Below are 18,872 nucleotides of genomic sequence, written 5' to 3'. Positions count from 1 at the left end.
TTTCACAAGGATGTCAGTAAATAATTAAAAGTCATGATTTTGACTTAGCTTTCAACATGACAGGAAGGCATGGTATTTTCCAAGCTTTATACTAGTCTTTAAAATTTTTTTTTCCAATTAGGATTTAACTGATTTTTTTAAAATCTTTTCTACTAGGAACTGCTTCCACCTACCTGCTTGTAAATTTAGATCCGAATATTAAAAACATAATTCTCTATTTCTTCAGAACACTTAACGAAAAACTAAAATGAGTTTAAATGACAATTGTTATTTTAATGTTTCCCTTTCCCTAATTCTGACAAATATCAGAGATGGCCTACCCAAACATACATAAGATATATGTGATTACATTTAGTTTCCATTATCCTAAGGCTTTGAAGAATTCGATATACAATTCTACACTTATAAATATGTACACATGTATTTGGATGTGAATGTAAGGAAAGGTCTCCTATGAACATTCACACACACACACATGAAAGCAGGATGCTGCTGGAGTCTTGTTTTGTTTTGTTTTTTAAGATTTTTATCTTCAAAAATAAAGAGTGCTGGTTTGGTCAAATGCAGTTGGTTATCCTGAATTTGTTCTTTTTGATAATAAAGAGCAGAGATGGCCACTTCTGAATACGAAAAAGCACCATTTAGCGTTTACGTGTTCAGGAGGAACTGCTGGGTCACTGGAGCACCAGTATCAGGCAACATATAGACACCGCGGTCCCCAAGAGCCAGAAATCCCATGCACAGGAAGAGGGGTGTACCTGATGTGGCACCCCCAAAAGAGGCCCTTCACATGCCACCCCAAGAGCTCTGCTTAGTGATTCTCAACCAAATGTCTCAACTTCAGCAGGCTACCCCATGAGAAAAATTTAGCAGAATGTGAAAATAAGATTGTATTTTAAAGTACAAAGTGGAAAAAACCCCCAAAACATTAAAATGCTTACTTTTCAAACAAAAATGAATTTTTAAAAAGTATGCAAAGGTGAAATGTGAATATTTGAATATTAAGCAGCTCAGAGTAAAACAGGGGTCAAGATTTCACACACATTCCAAAGATCAACTCAGTACTGTCAAATGGAATAAAAGGAAAAGGCTGAGAACCACTTTGTAGCTGTAATGGTGCCTCTCCTGGCTATACCCCTCCCACGCTTGCATCAAACTTACACAAAATATCATGCAAATCATACTCAAATATTTCTCATAGTAAGTGCATGGACCTTTGAGAACTGTTAGACACAAAGGACTGAATAGCCCATGGACATGGGAAGTACAAAATGGGGAAGAAAAACACTGATATATACATGGGTATATATATATATCAATTTACCCTTTTTGTTTCTCCTGTAAAAGCAAGTTAACGCAGACACCTGGGATGAAAGCCAAACTCACATGGGACAGATTTTAACCGTAGACTTCAAAACCAAGTGTGTTTCTCATTTCAGGACAATGTTTGAACGGTAAGTAGTCACAAGGCACAGTAAATGAAGTAAAATACACGAAAAAAAAAATCTCAGGAGTCATTAGACATCACAGATTTTCTGCAGTGCCAGGACATGGTCCCTATAGCTACTGACAACACTGGGCAACACATGACATAGCGCAAGTTCAGGAAGAGAAAATAACCATTTGTAACCTTACATTATGAACCTGATGGATGGCTGAGAAAGGAAATCCAGCGTTCTGATTCGTCCATATCTCACAGACAGACGACTGCTGATATAAACAGAAAACTATCTCATCTTGTCAATATTTAAAACATGGCAGCTACCAAGGTAGCAGCAAGGAAGGGAAGGAGGAAAATAATACAAAGCGAAGAATCACATTTCTTAAAAAAAAACTCAAAAACTCAAAAAAAATTTTAGGCTGCCCAAGGTTTAATAACAGACTTCCAAGTCATTCTTTTGCTTAAAAACATTTTGGGTTGGCTGGAAAAAAAAAAGGCCATTTATGCATTAGTTTTATGTCAAGAGAAATTCCCAATACATTCACATCTTGGAAAAAGCAAACTGTATTTTCCATTTGCCAAAGAAAATGGAAATACCTTCCCTTTTCATGTCATTCATTTCAGAGGATAAATATTTTCATGAAGTTCAGGAAAGATGAGAAAAACATCTTTTACACAACTCAAACATTTTTATTTTCTTATCTTCAAATGACCAAGAGCAAACAATGCAATAAAATGACTTTCCTAATTTGGCCGTTGCTCCATCTGATAAACCGGGAAGATATTTTTCCCTCCAGCATTCTCAAGGGCAAAACTCCGTGGTTAACCCCGGGAGATGTGGCAGTTTGCTGCCCAGCAGTGGGAGGAGGTGATCGAGGAGGGGGCTTGAAGGAGGCAGGGCAGGGAGGGGCTGGGGTCGGGGAAGCTCAGCCTGTCACTCAAGCAGAAATGCTGGGGAACAGCTTTTGTGAGCCTAGTCAACCAGCTCCACGATTTGGACTCTCCACCACACCACTGACAATCTAATAACCAATTATTAAAAGGCAATCACGTTTGCTTAGAACCAAATGCCAAATGAACCAACACCCTCCCAGGACTTACAGCAGAAACTACCAGATAAACCAACGAGGCTTCTGGCTTGACCTTTACAGAATTCTTTCCCCGAATTCCATCATCTAAAAGACACCATGAAATTGAATCACAGAAAATGGCAGAACGCCTAAACTTATTCAGCCAAGCCCTGTGAACATCCCCAGAATTCACAAGCAGAGCATTCAAGGATCAGTGCAGGAAGGAGATAAGAACATAACCACAGTAGGGTTTAGAAACCCAGCAAAGAACAGTATCGTCAGCAAACGAATTACAGAAAAGAAAGCTTATCCCTGGCTAAATGTTTCCTCCACCTCCACCCTCCCAGAAACACTCACCAGAAATTTAACATCTCTTTCTCTGTCTCTCTCTCTCCAGTTCCAAAGGCAGCTCCACACACACCTACATCTTTGCTTTCCATCCCTTCTGTCATCTGGATGGCTTGCTAGGGACAGATTGTCAGGTAACTGGCATTCTGGTAAGAAAGTAAGATCCCTGGGGTCTGACCAAAAGGCACCTCCAGCCACCTCTCACATAAACCAGTCCTATTATTCTTAGTTTTTGCTCTAAACTTCAAGCTATTTTCTCCACAGGGGGATCTCCCCCTTCTTACTTTTCAAAAATTAAATCTCTAGCTAAAGTTAAGTCTAGGGGCCATAAAACCCCTAGCCTCATCTCCAATAGCTATCATCTGATTTAAATATGTTATATTAACTCTGTGCTTTCGTGGGATTACCATCTTAACTGGCACTAAAGATATTTCTAGGATACCCTTGAAGCACTCACCCACAGTTCTAAACTAATTCTTTTGCATAAATTACATCTTCTACAACTTTCACAGTCTTTCAGTGCTAGAAGTAACCCAGGGACCACCTGTCATCCGACAGATGATGATAATGACATTCAGAGGTTAACCGGCTTGCTCCGGTCACACAGGGAAGGGTCACAACATGTCAGCTTGTCAGGGTGGCTAGGAAGGAGTACCAGCCCAGTACTGACTTCACCAAAAGGCGGAAGGAATATCCAGTTACATGGAACCTGCTTACTCATTCTGAAACAAATATATATAAATGGAAGCAGTTCATGGAAGTCTCAATTCCTCAGGTGTTCAAATACCTTAAAATATTGTCTGCTAATCATTACTCCCAAATGGGCCATGTTCAGGCTCTCCTCCCTGATGGGCAACAGGCCAGTCGACATTTGGAGCAGCCTGCAAGACCTCCTGGTCACTTGCAGACTTGCAGTCCGGAAGAAGCCTTTTTTTTTTTTTTTTATAAAAGTCTGATTTCGTATATGATTCAAACTTTACCCTCTCTCTCCACAGGCTGGTCTTGGGGCTTAAAAAAACCTGAGGTGGGGTGGCATGGTCCACCTTGGGTGCTCCCTACCCTATGCCTACCTCCTCCATGCGCTTAGGTGGGGAAGAGGGTATACGAGAAGGACAAGGGCCTCTCTCTAACTTGGCACTGGCTGCATTCTCCCTGCTGGTTGTCACTGCTTCTCAGGGTAACACTAACTTGGCCTCTGATCCCTCTCGTAGGAGCTGCCCCACCCTGGGTTCTACTGTACCCTGGTGGGTTCTCTGGAGGGCTCTGCTGGGGTAGGGGGTGGGGTCCTTATTGCAGTTTCTGATGTGAGAAATCCATCCCTAGTTAGACTTCTGCCCACCCCCACGCAGCCCTCTTGGCACACATGCATGCCCCTGGGGTGGGACACGGGGGAGAGGGCACATGCCCAGCCTCCTGCACGCCCACCGCATCACATACATACATCTTCGCCATGCAGAGGGGCTGCTTGGCTACCACTCCCCCTCTCTGCCAGGATGTCTCCCTCCAATTCTCTCTTCTTCAGCTCAGGTTGGTTTACATGCATCTGCTCCCAGAAGTCCAACTAGGGAGAGAGACGCCATTTCCCCCTTCTGGCATGTTCTCCCACCCTAGGTGAGCATTCCTCTTGAAGCCCATCCCCCAGGCTTGTATTACATGGGGATGCACTCCCTCCTCTCCCCTGGGAAGGGAGAAAAAGCCCCAGCAATTTCCACAGTGGCTCAGATAGTCCTCTGCCCCCCCAGCCCCCAGCCTCAATCTTCTGCCTCTGGGGACAGGGAGCTGACTGTGCAGGGTGGGAGCTGCCACCTCGTGGCAGACCCCAAGCAGGGTATCAGGGTCCATCAGCAGCAGCTCTCTCTCTAGAGTGTGCGGTACTTAGTACCTACAGGAAATGCCCCTCGAGTACCCTGCTACACGAGTCAGTCTTCCACAGTCACAGAAGTTACCAGAGAGTTAAGGATGGAGAGAAGGTCTAGTGCTATAATTCTTTTATTTAAAAAAAATCCATGTAAAGTTTTCCCAATGAAGAAATAAAACCCACTTCTACTGAAGAGAGTTCCTATGTGACTCATATAATTTTTAAAGAAGTTACAATAATTTTTCATTTATAAGCTATGTTCAAATTTAGAAAAAGTAAAACTGCTCTCATTTCCAACAACTATACGACTCAACACAAATGGTAAAAAGTCAGATTTTAAAACAGAGTTTAAGATAAAGGCAGTTAATTGTATTGTACTTATGGAGGCTTTTTTTTTTTTTAAAGCTGGTACATGTCAGATATCACAGTAATTCCATTGGCGGTAAATACTTTATCAGGCTTATAGAGCAGTAATTTAAGGTGGACCAACTATAAATGGCTCCTCTTCTAGACACATGATTACTAGGCTGAGTGCTAGAATGAACTTTTTAAATGCAAAAGAGTTTCCACTGCAGAATTTCATTATATTTATGAAGATAGTATTTCAGGGTACAATATGCATTGAAGTACTGAGTGTTCAAAAGCTTTGAGAAAGAAAAGTATCAGTGATAAAATTTCATTGGGGGCTCAAATTCCTAGAACAGAAGGGATTTAAATCCAAGTTTTAATTAAACCTTAGAATGTCCTCATCTGTAAAGAGGAATAGTAATAGCACTTGGCTTACTTATTTCACCTGGTTCTTGTGCAGCTCATGCTAAGCTTCACACGTGCAGGAACGTTCTGACAGCTACATGTCTAGGACCCAGAATACAGAAGGCCGCCAGACATGTTTACTAAGTGAATGGAATCACAGAATGTGTTCAGTATTTCTTGGCAAATGGTAAAGCACTATAGGAACGTTAATTACTGCTATTTGTTATCATTTGCGGTTGGTCAACTTTGTTGTAGGCACTTGTGCCTTCAGTAAACTACATCACTGCCAACACATTTCTGGTAAAATGCGCCAGAGATTAACCTTGCAGATTTCTTATTAGAGAAGTTCTCATTTTTCCTGATAAAGGCTGAAAAGTGGCTGCCAACTTTGCTAAAGGGAGAGGAGCATCTGTAATTTGCACACCTACGTGCTAAAGAACTGCTTGTATGGAGCTTGGAAACAGTTCTGTAAAAGGATGGTAAACATCGTGGGAAATTTCATTTGCTTATTAGTTTTCTCTCAATCCCTTTTCCACATACATTGTGGAGGCTAATTTAGTTACTGTGAACCTGAATGATCATGAAATCCAAACAAATGGGGGTTACGGAAAGGTACAGTAGTCCCAGAACTGAGATATAATTAATAATTTCATGTTTATTTCTTTGATGATGAAGTCAGTACACTTTTGGAGATGCAAAATTTAACTTTAGTTCAGACCTCCCTCTCTCTTCACTCTGGAAATGTTTTCTTAAAATACAACACACCCTGCTGTTGTTACCATCACATATCTCAGATTACCAAGAATACAGTTCAGAAAATACAATGCATTTGTGTTCAAATCTAATAATATACTAAAAGAATATTACCTATTTCCAAAGCCTTCCTCCTAAAAGTAGACTTCTTTTTTGCTCAATTGGTAGCAACCCAGTAACTTACACTAAACTCTCTCTCCTTCATTGTGTGTTTTTCCTTCTTTACTGGAGCCCTCTTGAAAACTGCTTGAATAACATTTTCTATGAAAAGCAAACAAACCCCTTCCATGGACCCACCACCCTCCCTGAGTTCGTCCTTAATTTCTGTTCTGTAAGAAGCAAAATTTCCCAAGAGGCGTTTATATGGTCTCTGCTTTCCCTTTTCCTGTCCTCACCTGAGCCCACTCTATGAAACTGCTTTTCTCACTTTGTCAAATCCAGCTGTTCATTTTCCTTGACCCATCTGACACTTGCTCACTCCTTTCATTTCTTGGTCTCCTTTGCTGGTTCCTATGATCTGATCATCCTCTGATCCCTGGAGCGTCAGTCCCCAATCTTTTCCCTTTCTCTGGCTATACTAGGTGGTCTCATCCAGTCCTAACTCCCAAGTTTATGTCTCCAGCCCAGACCTCTCCTTTGAATCCCAGACTCAGCTATCCAGCTGCCTTCTTGACTCCTCACCTTTGATGACTAATAGGCATCTTAACCTTGAATTAAATGCCCCAAACTAAGATCCTGATTACCTGACCTCCCCTATAAGTTTTCTTATCTCACAAAATGGCAACCCTCTTCTTCCAATTAGAGTTGTCCTCTTGCTCACATTTCACATTCAGCCCAGCAGCAAATTTTACAGAGTCTACTTCTAAAATCCTCTCACCCTTTAATCACTACCTGGCCCAAGTCACTACCTTTTCTCACTTGGATTCTTCCATTAGCTTCCAAACTGGTCTCATTGCTCTCATTCTTGCCCTCTGAGTGCTTATTCTCAATACAACAGCCAAAATGATCCATTTAAAATGAAAGCCAGTTCATGCCGCTTTGCTCCATTTAACTCAGAAGAAAAGTCAGAGTCCTAATAATGGCCTGCAAGAATCTCCATTCTCTGGCACCCGTCCCTCTCTGCCCTCTTGCTCAGTCGGTTCTGGACAGCAAAGCACACTCCAGCTTCAAAGCCTCTGTATTTGTCTCCCCTTCTGCTGAAAGACTCTTCCTCCAGATGCTGTAGGACCAGCTCCTCACTTCCCTTAAATTCTACACCAGTGCCAAGACCCAGAAGCCCGCCCCAAGCACCCAGCATATTATATCCAGATTAAGTCTGTGCTTTTCACGCTGCAAAGGGATTATCCTTTGAAGCATGAACTGAACATGGGAAAAAAGTTTCGAGCATAAGAACCTGTCTTTCTGGCACCCTGACATTCATTCAGAGATAATTATTGCTCATCTATTGGGTACAAGGCATGGGTCACAAAGTGAGTAGTGGTCAGCCCTGCTTTGAGTCAATGTTTATGGAACAGGGATTGCTATGGACATGATCCATTGTCAATTGTCAGGACCAGCAGCAAACTGGGATTCAGAGGCTGATGGAGGGCCGAGGAAGGGAGCAAGCCGATGACAGCTCCACCTACTCAGTAACACCAATTAGGCTCTGAAAACCTTCCGGGAGTCTGCCGATGCCGTGTAGCTAGTTTAATAAAGAAACTTGTATGAATAGAGCCCTCAGGTCAGCTTCTATCTCAGATGAAATTTTCTGCCTTGTTCTAGCCCTGGAAAAAAAAAAGCTTTTCCTCTGTTTCTCCCTTATGTCTATCATAATTCTTCCACACTTCAGGGTGTTCAGAAATTGACCAGAAAGAATCCAACAAGACAGAGGAAAGGTTCAGAGTGAAAGTTAAAGGAGTAATGAAGTCCGTTCCTTCTCTTGGATGACAGCGCTTATAAAATAAAACAAAAACAAACTTGAAGAGAGAACAAAACAGCTTCAAAGGCAAAAGAAAAAAGGGCACCCTAACAAAGGAAGCCTCGGTCAGCAGCCGGCCAACTCAGCGGCTCCTGGAGCAGAGACTAAAACGAGATGAGATCTGTCAAAGGGTGGAGTCACACAAATTCAGTTCGGTCAAAGAACATTGCACCAGAAACCTCGTGTGCATTTTTCTTCAGCTTCCTCTTCCATGGGCATCAACTAAACCCTACCTGGAAACTAGAAAACCAGAAGCTTCTCTCCTGAGTTACCCAGAGGCAGCAGGCCAGGCCAGCTTACTTCTGTCCCACTGCTGTAGACGCAGGAACCATCCTCCTTCTCCTCTCAGGTGAGTTTCGAGATGTGCACAGGCCCTCGAACAACTACACGTGATTCCTCTCTTCAACTCCACTGTGAACGTCTCAGGTTCAGGCTTTCCTATCACAGACCCTTGTTGTAAAAGGTTTCAGATCAACTGTTTTGTTTGCAGGGAACACTGGGCTAGAAAAAATGCTACTTCCCATCATTTCTTCATTTGTCTGAAGAGCAGTCTTCTCAACCTTCACGAGTGACCTTCCCCCTGTGTCAGGGAAATTCTTGGACAGATTGGGAATCACCTGCTGGAAGTGAAAAGCCAGGCCAACAGTTGTTCTTCCATGTGTGACCCATTATTGCTGGCATCAGAATTCATCAATCTAGCAATAGTGGGAGGAAGTAAACACCACGTTTGGGCTCATCATAACAACACTGACATGATATAAATGAGGGCAGTACTTGCTGCCAGCCCAAAGTTATACTCTTCTCTCTCTCACTTCCTCTCCCCTCCCCCCCTTCTTCCTTCCTTCCTTCCTCCCTTCCTCCCTCCCTCCCTCCTTCCCTCCCTTCCTTCCATCCTTCCTCTCTTATGCTGGTATTGACAGCACAGAAAGTAAGCCCTCAGCTGCCAAAAGAAGAGAACTATAGCTGTATGACCTGTTACTCATTTGTAGAGATAATACATAACTTGCATTCCCTAACATGACAGTTGCAGCCCTAAATAACATTACATAATTACTGATGAACTCTCTTCACAGGGAGGAAAAACAGAGCAGAGAGAAAAAGTGGATCACTGTCTGGAGAATCCAGATCTCATTGTACAGCTCCCTGGGTTCCCTGGGTGTTGCAGGGAATTTATGTCAATTGGGATCGTACTGTTTCTTGCAATATGGGCTGTTTCACTTGTTCTTAATCAGAGTTTGGATGCCACCACTCCTGATACAAACATTTTTCAAGGCCATTAGCAGAAATATTAATCACTCATTCAGAAAAGCAGCAATCAGCTTTTTTAGCATAACTGAACTGCTGCAAAGACATTCGATTTTGCAAAGTAATAATTGTTCTTTGCCTGTAACATCTCTTTAAAATAGACATTGTGATCCTTTCTTGTAAATCGAGGATGTCATTTGTAAAATTTAAACCCATTTATTAACTACATGGTCAACACTGCTTCCTGTCTCTGGTTAAAAAGAGGTATTGGGCAAGACCATTCATTCAATGATATTTACTGAGACCCCACCACTTCCTCTTTTATCTCACAAGGGTAGGATATATGGAACAAGGTTGGGCTGAATGATCATCTTGTTTGAGGCCAACTTAAGAGGTCTCTGGTAGAAGGCTACACAGGTTTTCCTCAGTTCTGCCTGGTTCAACACTGAGATCAATACACTGGAGAAATTACTTGAAAGGCACTTTTTTTGAGGTGAGTTTTTTTTTTAAACTATCACTTTTTTTTTTAAAGTGGTGTGTATGTATGCATGCATGTATGTATGTATGTAGTATTGGTGGGGAAGGGTAACTACGCTTGCTTATTTATTTATTTAATGGAGATGCTGGGGATTGAACCCAAGACCTCATACATGCTAAGCATGTGCTCTACCATTGAGCTACACCCTCCCTGCACCCCTTCCCCACCATGAGCTTTTTAAATTAGCACATTACATAGTTGTGAAGGATCACTGATACACTGAGCATTGACCAAGTTCTAAAAAGGCACTGAGAAACTAGGATTACTGGATAAACAACTTGATACAACTGTTTGATCCGGAAGGGAATAATACAAGTGTAAAATCCTGCATTAAGGTTAAACACACACACACAGGACACTGCGGAGGGCTGAGAAAGGAGGCATGGCTCACAGCCATTGATAAAGGCTGGGAAGTTTTCATAAAGAAAAGCTCAGTAAGAATGAACAATATGTCAATGTTGTTAAGCATGAACATCAACACAGCAGACATGCCCAGAGCTGGGGAGTCTGGATCCTGTGTAGCCCTCATCCCACTTATCAGAATGATACTGGCAAGAAGCTGGATACAGTTAACATAGTGAGGGGATGACATCAAACTGTCTTCAGTCTTAAAGAACTGTTCTCAGCGAGAGGGAGCAGATTTATTCTTCGTGTTTTCAGAAGACAGCATTAACTAACTATGTGGGCGTTTTAAGGATGCTTATTTCAGTTCAACAGAAGGCAAAAGTTCTATTAATTAGAACTTTTCCAATGATGATGGGGCTGCCTCAAAGAGTGGTGACCGCCTCACAGTGACAAGTTGAGGTAGAAACTGGGGGCTGTTTATTAAGGATATATTAGAAGGGGTGCTGCATCAAGACACAGGACTAGTCACGTTTTCCGGCCTTTTCCCACCCTAAAATTCTCTGTTTTTCTTTAACAAAAGCACAGAAGAATCTTCCAGCCATTAATGTGCATTGAGAATGCAAGTTACCGTAAACATTTGTGATGCCGCATTCAAGTCTCAAAGTAGAGACCAATGCGGGGGGGGGGGGGGGATGGCAGGTCAGGGGTCGCATCATTTCACAATTGTTCACGTCAAACCATTGTTTGCTAGCCCTAATTTGTAATGAACGAAAAACTGGATATCAAAAGCAAGGGATTTTTTCTTTAAAGACCATGTTTATAGTCCTCTGTTCAGTCCTCTACTAACCTTGCATTTATTTACAGGAGATATTAGATATTAGTAACAGAATTTGTCAAAGGACTCAAAACATTGCACTGGAGCCTTCTGGGGTTAGGAGTTTTAGAACGTGTCATGTCTGCTGGTACCCAGTTTGTAGAGAAAACCTGGTGTGTACATCAACAGTGGTTAAGGCACAGCCTGGAAAGCTAGACAATCTGGGCTCAAATCCTGACTCTGCTTCTTACCATCTCTGTAGGCCGTGGGTGAGTGACATAAATTCTCCGTGCCACGATCTCCTTGTTACAAAGTTGTACTGATCAGTGCTGCTGCTGATGGTGAACTACCTACCAGATCTAAGCTGGGCAGGTGATATGCTACTGTTCCAGGTAGTTTATTTCTCTAAAAGATTTGAGACCACCCCAGTTTGTGTCTAATCTGGAGTCCTGGAAACCTGTGGTTTTGTGGTACCTGAAACCTTGTGTAAAGTAATCTGGTCAACAAGTGTTTATGGACTGCTTATGATAGGGAATTAAAAAATAGGAAGGAAGAGTCAGGCCTTGCCCCTACGTAGCCCATGTATACTTTAATAAAATATTTTAGTATACAATATAATGATCTATTTTAACACATATGTTAATTAACAAAGTATTACAAAGCATTTAAGTATGGGTGTCATCCATAAATCCTCTCCTAAGAGCTCCAATGCTAACTAGGTTATAACACAGATATGAAATCCTAATACAGTGTTTGCAATCCTAAGAACTATTGTTTCCGTATCAGTGGAGAGGTATCAGTTTAGAGCTTGCCAGCTGGGAAAATATAAAGTTTTGTAAAATGCAGCTAAATATTGTGAGCTTTACTTTAAAATGCATTTATTCTCAGTTGCAGTTGAAAAAGCACGGTGTAGAAGAAAACTAGAAGTTATCTCAAAATAATAATAATTTTCCAAATCACCCAAACAGAGAGCTGTATGGCTTATAAAACACTTTGACAACTACTACTTTCCCGGTATCTCACAACAATCATGTGAGGGGGCATTAACCTCACTTTAGGAAGAGAAAACTAAGGCTCTGAGTAGCTAAGAGGCTTGTTCAAGGTTACAGACGTAACAGCTATCAGAGACGGGATTTTTAACCCTGATCTCATCACTTCCAATCTGGTATTTTAAAAAAGCTCATCAAATTAAGTATCCAAAATGAAATCAATACACATATGATATAATAATTTCCCATCCAACATTCTTGAAATTTGAAAGTCAATGTGAGTTTATTCGGGTACCCACCATGGCTGTTTCTGCCCAGAAAGCATTCCCACGTCTGGTCCTAACACTCTGTCCACAGGAGGAGCTCCCTTCCGACCACACACACACACAAACACACTCTCTCTCTCTCTCTCTCTCTCCCCCCTCTCCTGTGTGATTAGCTCAGGACAGATAAATGGTCCAAACCTGGCTGATATGAACCAATGAGATCCAATCCTGGGGCTTTTTGCGAACTCTGGGGAAGCCCTCTTTCTTGTAGGTTCAAGTTTAACAGGAATTGGACTTAAAACTCCCCTCAGGTTGAGAAAGCCTGCTTGGGAAAAGAGCCAACTCAGAGGACAGCAGAGCAGAGACTTGAAGAGCCCGAAATCAAGACGTCATACGAGCACCCGGATCCAGGCTGCCTGGGCTTTGTAGTGAAATGACTCAAATATGTGCCTTTTTCTGCTTAAGACATCTTGAGTTGGATTTTCGTTACTTGCACATGGAAGAGTCCCTACTGATATGTTACTTTAGTCATACAGACACAGAATTAACCAAGACGGGACTGCATAATCAGCCCTATTTCCTGTAAACATTAAAAAACCTTCTCTTTATTATTATTTTTTTATACCGGTAAAAGAAAAGGGAGAAGGAGAAGGAGAATAAGAGAATTCTCCTACCTTTGAAAATGGATCAAGGTCAGACTGTAACAGCCAAAACTGACCTGCGGACCCAAGAGCTGGACTGAATATAATGAGAAACATTTCCAAAATTTAACAAGTGGAAAAAAATAGCCTGGTGTGCCTCTTTGTGAACACACTGCTCAGTGTCAGTCAGCCTACGGCACTACTGCATATCACAAGGTCAATTCCACTAAAATAGGGTTTTTATATATTGTGAGATTTCTTATTTATTCAGGTGAAAATTGGATCTTTCCTATTCATGTTAAAAAAAAAATCCATGCTCTGGTTTTAATTGGAAGCATCACCTTGGTAAGCACCAGCACATAGAGGGGAGGAGGAGCCATTCCAGCGTCTCCAGCACAATGACTGGAGGTGTTTGGGTCTGATTGGTACCTGTCAGAACAAACTCCTGGTCATCTAATGTGCTTCACTGATGGACCTGACAGAGGATGAAGGAAAGAACCGGGACTTGTAAGATGAGTATCAAAACCTAAGAACGATTCCATCTGCGAGATTCTTCCACTTTGTCCCATTATTTTTTTTAAGACTGTGGGACAGAATAGATGGTAACACGTCAATGTTGCCTGAAAGATATTAATCATATTGGAATTTCCAAGCCCAAATCTGTCATCGGCAGACCAGCATATATTTTGAAAAGAGGCAATTAACCATCTACATTAATAAATGAGGTATACAACACAACAGGATTAAATTCCAAGTATGAAAGCACCATTTTCCACTTTTTCTTGGCATGATGCTTTGGGAATAGATGGCTGATGCGTCCAGAGTCCTGGCTTGAAACAGGGCACAGACGCCACCAACATCCCAAGTTATCTCTGAAGCTGATGTGTCAGCCTGTCAATTCTTCAAGCTGTCATATCAGGAGCCCCTGATGGAAAAGCTCACTGAATTTACTCCTAACCTTCTTTTCTGGGTTCTATATTATCTATCTGTGCTTAAGTATTAGGAGCTGCTCTTTAGATCTTCATGGTAAAAAATTTGAAGTCATGGGCACACTGAGCTTTTGTGAGTGGCGGTTAGGTGATGAAAATCTACATTAAACACTAGCCACTAATTTTAGGGCATTTGAAAATATCTAATGTAACACAGTAATAAGAACACTTGTTTATTAGTAGGGGAAAAATCACTTTGTAAAACGCTGTTCTTTTCAACATAGTTGTGCCATTTTCTGAAGGCAGATTCTGTAAATTCCCATAACCCGAGAGCAGTGGGTAGAATGTCTAGGAACACTGGGCTTTCTCTCCCAGGAAAGTACAAAAGAATAAATTACTATCTTCCTTCTTTCCCAGAGCCTGGCTAAGCATTTGCTTCATGGCTTTGGGGGATATCCATGCTTCTCTAGTCAACAATTTTGTATCCTTTGTATTTTGAAGTTTTAAACTTCATTTAAGGAAAAAAAAATAATCCTTTCTTTCTCACTGAATATTTGATCTTACCATGTTACAATAATTACATGTTATTACTATAAGATATCCTTTGCTACATACTTTCGCACCTGAATTTGCAGAGAACTATTCCGTCTCTCCTCTGCTTTCCTTGGCTTTGTGATCATCACACAGATCTCTTCTCCTATGTGAGAGATGCTCCTTGGCAGCCTTCATACTTACACAATTAAAACAATGAGGAAAATTCCAGTTCTATTCTCAATATGCATTCAAAGCACGGATAATACTGGAACAAAAGGATGGTCTTTATAGAATGCTACAATGATCTGAGCACTTACCTTTCTAGTGTTTTTGGCTCTAACTGGCCCTATGATGAGTCAGGGACCTTTGAATTAGGGATGGATAGATGGTATATTTGAATGGATAGTCAGGTCATCTATGCAGAGTGATTCACAGTTTGGAATATACTTTCACAAAAATTATCTGATACACACAAACCTGAGAGGCAGGCTTTATCTATGTTTCAAAGACAAGGAAACTGAAGTTCAGAGAAATCACATGATTTGGTACAAGTCACAGAAAGAACGGAACCAAATCAAAACTCCTGCTGAAGAAGCTGCTCAGGAAACAGCATCCACTATCCGCAGAGACGCCACAGGCGGGAACTTCTCTGTGTATGCAGTAAACCCCACATTGACATACAAAGCTTTTCACAAACACAGGAGGAGGGCAGAGTCCTACAAGAGGTGTAGGGAGAGTCTCCACTAAGAGGATCAGCAAATAAACACTGTAGTTTTGCATTTGAAGTGTTTTATGGTGATAAACACGAGCTGATTCAGTACATTTCCACTAAACTACCAGCAATTTTATCCTCGTCCTGCTCACTGCACATATGTAAATATAATCTGTTATAGTGTATGGGTACTTAGCATCTGCTGGACTGTTATTAAGACATCTTATATCGTTTTAAAATAGAAGTAGCCCACAGGGCATCAGGGGCCATATCAGAACCAGGATATGGTCAGGCAGACAGCTTGCTTGAGTCCTGGCTCCGCCAAGTCCCAGCTGTTAGGCAAAGCACGTACCCACCTGGGGGCCTGGAGTACAGAAGGGGCTGTTGTGAGGTTTAAGTGAGATCCTGCGGGTGGGACCTCGGGCACGGATTGGGCCATGGCAGGGCTTCTGTGTGGCCCAGTTTCCATTTCTCTTCCTTTAACAGTATCGAAAGAATGAACATTTGTAGAACGAATATAATACGTAAAGAGATTTCAAATAAAGAAGTTAATTGATCTAGTCATACTTAGTGAGTAATACTGTTTGGATCAACATCTATTAGACTTTCAATGGAATCAGTCTTCTAGTGATTTGGAAACTATTTATTTATTTTTATAATTTTTTTTTTAAGTGGGGGAGAGATAGTTAAGTTTATTTATTTATTTAAAGGAGGTACTGGGAATTGAACCCAGGACATCGTGCATGCTAAGTATGCACTCTACCACTGAGCTATACCCTCCCCTTAGGAAACAATTTAAACAGAGCCTTTATCATGACTAACACATTGCCTCAGGCAAGTTCTGATTTGGTTTCTTTCTGGCTGTGCTACACCCAGGCCAAGTCACAGAATTTCTCAGTTTCTTTGCCTTTGAAATGTGGATAATGCCTGCTTCTAAATCAGGTAAGGTAATTGCTCCAGGCAATACTGATATTTTTATTTAGATGAGAGCATTTAAAACACAAGGGCCTCTAAATTATGGATTTTCTTCATTAGTATTAAGCTAAAGTTTGTGTAAAGACACGTATTTCTCTAACTGTTTAGGAGTCTTTTATTTTGTGAAAATAGAAGTAGTATTTCATTGTTTCATAAGTATTTCATTATAAATAAATGGTTGTAAGTTTCACATGGGGGAACTTCTTTTTTTCCACAAATTTGGAGAATGTGATCCCTAGACTTTATTAATGCCATTATTCTCCTTTATTATTCATTTTAAGAGCATTTTGATTTCTCCTAAATATCACTCAAGAAAATTTCTAAATATTGCGATTAGGCCCTAAATACTGGAAATATTTTTTTTCCTTCTGTTATTATTTTTCATATTTTCACTATCTCATCTGCACAGAACTTGGACTTAAAAAGCTGATCTGCTACGTGCTACACACACACAAACAGTTGTGTAGGATACCTTGTTTGTGCTAAAATGAGATAACAGATAAGAAAGTACTTTGAAAATTTAAAAGTAAGCTCTATATGCATTGAGGTATTATGCATGTGTGAGTACATTATCTATTAGGGGTATGAAATTAGGGAGCCTTTCAACACACAAACAGTTGTGTAGGATACGTTGTTTGTTCTAAAATGAGATAACAGATAAGAAAGTACTTTGAAAATTTAAAAGTAAGCTCTATATGCATTGAGGTATTATACATGTGTGAGTACATTATCTATTAGGGGTATGAAATTAGGGGAGCCTTTCAGAACTTCTGAGCTAATGGCTCCAATTTAGAATTACAGGCTAGAAAAGATATGTTTTCAGCATGATAGAAAATCCAGTGTTTAGATGTTTACAACATTACATTCTGTGGTTTTAAAAAATCCTATTAGTACTGAACTTTGTGTCTCACATGTGTATTTAAGACAATTCAATGCCACAATATTGCTTGTATCAGAATAAAAGTAAACAACAGCCGCACTGTTTTAAATCCTCTGGATTCAAAGACAGGTATTTTAAACATTGGTTCAAATTGAAAACAAGTAATTACGCACCACTCCAGTGTCATCTTTAAAAAAAGACAATTTGACAACCAACAAATTTAATCGGTGGAATGGGCATTATTAAATTTATCTCAGTTTAACTTTGAGCATTGGTTTTCCAAGTTAAAGCAGTTCCACACATCTGCTGGGCAAACCTTGACAAAGCAATGCCCCTATGAATTATTGCAGCCACCAAGAATTTAAGGTTCCTGGCCTGTGGCTAGAATTCCGAATCACTCTGGTGGGGGCTCAGCTAAGCTTGAAGCAGGAGAGGAGTTTCTGAGAACATGGATTTGTCCTGGTGATTTTCTCTTAACTGCATTTTCCTTTCTTTTATTAAGCAAGTAAGAAAGCCTGAAGGTGGATTTCTGCCTGTCACTGGGAAGCAGACCAGCTAGCCTTGTATTAACCAAACCTCCTCGGGAGAAAGCCCTTGGGAAAACACCTCAGGGACTGGGCTCCCAGCAGGAAGGAGGTGTAACTAGCTTCTTGCTTACAGGAATTTTTAATTGCTAATTCAAGTCTTGAGGAACAAGACTTGAATTCAACTTTACTGGCTTAGGGCATAACTTTGGGAAAGATGTGGTCTAGAGAGAGTAGGATGGGTTGTTAGAAAAAAAAAAGCAAATGTGTTTCAGAAATTATTACAGAAGACGACCAAACACAGAAGAATAAGAAAAAAAACATCAATTAAGTGGCTGAGTGGTGGAAAAGTCACAAAAATAACACTGTTCAGCAACAAAAATACCAGTATTTCGTATTTTGACAGGTTAAAGCTTTGAAATGGTGCTATTTTTAAAAAGGTATCCCTTCATTTCTCATGATTTTTGGCATTTCTAGGCTAGGAAACAGTCTCAGGACAAATCAAAAACTGCAATTAACACAACCTAAGGAGCTGCAATCCCAGAATCCCTTTTTCTTATTGATCAGATTCCTGCAGTGCCATCTCCTATTTTCTCTGCAGCCAAAGTGCCATATAGAGCAGTGGGATTTTAGAAAGCTTCTAATAAGCTCCTGGTTGCTGATGGAGGCCTAGGTCTACATCAGTCACTCAATCATTGCGAGCAGCACATGGGAGGTAAATAAGCACATTCACACACAGCTGCTCCATAGCTCTCATCTCACCCACTGCTCGCCTCCCTCCTCTCTCTGTGTCTGGGCCTTTCTCACCTGGCCGGATGAAAAGTTCATTCAGTTTTCTCAAGGGCAAGACAGTTCCTGAAAGGGATGCATTCTGATTACAGTGACATGAAAAAGATCCAGGCTCTTCAAAAGGTAACAGTGCCCCTAGATTGTGATTCTCACAAGGAACGTAAGGGAGCATCGCTGGATTACCTGAGTGTTCACACACAGGCAGAAGATTAATTAATTTCCTCTCTGAAAAAAACTGCACTATATGGAGAAATTTCATAAATTACATGAGCAGCTCAGACAGGCGATTCTGTTCCTGAAGCTGGCAGGGGCAGTAACAGCTGACGCTTGTTTAATGAATGATCCTTTCTACCCAGGAAAGAAAAGGGTTCAGGAAAATCCCAGTTTGCATTAATAAATAAGGACCACATGGTTCAAGGTTAAAACAAACCACTTCTCTGAAATGCTGTCATTAGAGAAATTTAACTGCATATATGATCCACAGATACTGATAAATAGCAGGAAATATATG

The 18,872-nt window shown here is 40.9% G+C and overlaps 1 protein-coding gene across 7 annotated transcripts in view; it reads right to left on the bottom strand.

Moving 5' to 3' along the window:
* The window catches only part of ANKS1B (ankyrin repeat and sterile alpha motif domain containing 1B), an 862,484-nt gene that overhangs the window by 62,085 nt on the left and 781,527 nt on the right, over window positions 1-18,872 (bottom strand). For 3 of the 7 annotated variants that reach the window (XM_072973192.1, XM_031683227.2, XM_072973194.1), the window contains one exon: window positions 1,636-1,710. The exons of 3 other annotated variants lie outside the window; for them this stretch is intronic. In XM_072973192.1, the coding sequence (XP_072829293.1) occupies window positions 1,636-1,710 (75 nt within the window). The remainder of the gene's footprint in view (window positions 1-1,635; window positions 1,711-18,872) is intronic. One more of the 7 variants, XM_072973193.1, reaches the window with a different exon arrangement.

Source organism: Vicugna pacos, chromosome 12 (genome assembly GCF_048564905.1).
Source record: "Vicugna pacos chromosome 12, VicPac4, whole genome shotgun sequence".
NCBI classification, from domain to species: Eukaryota; Metazoa; Chordata; class Mammalia; order Artiodactyla; family Camelidae; genus Vicugna; species Vicugna pacos.
The sequence above is the reverse complement of the archived record's forward strand: the minus strand, read 5'-3'. Positions and strand labels throughout refer to the sequence as shown.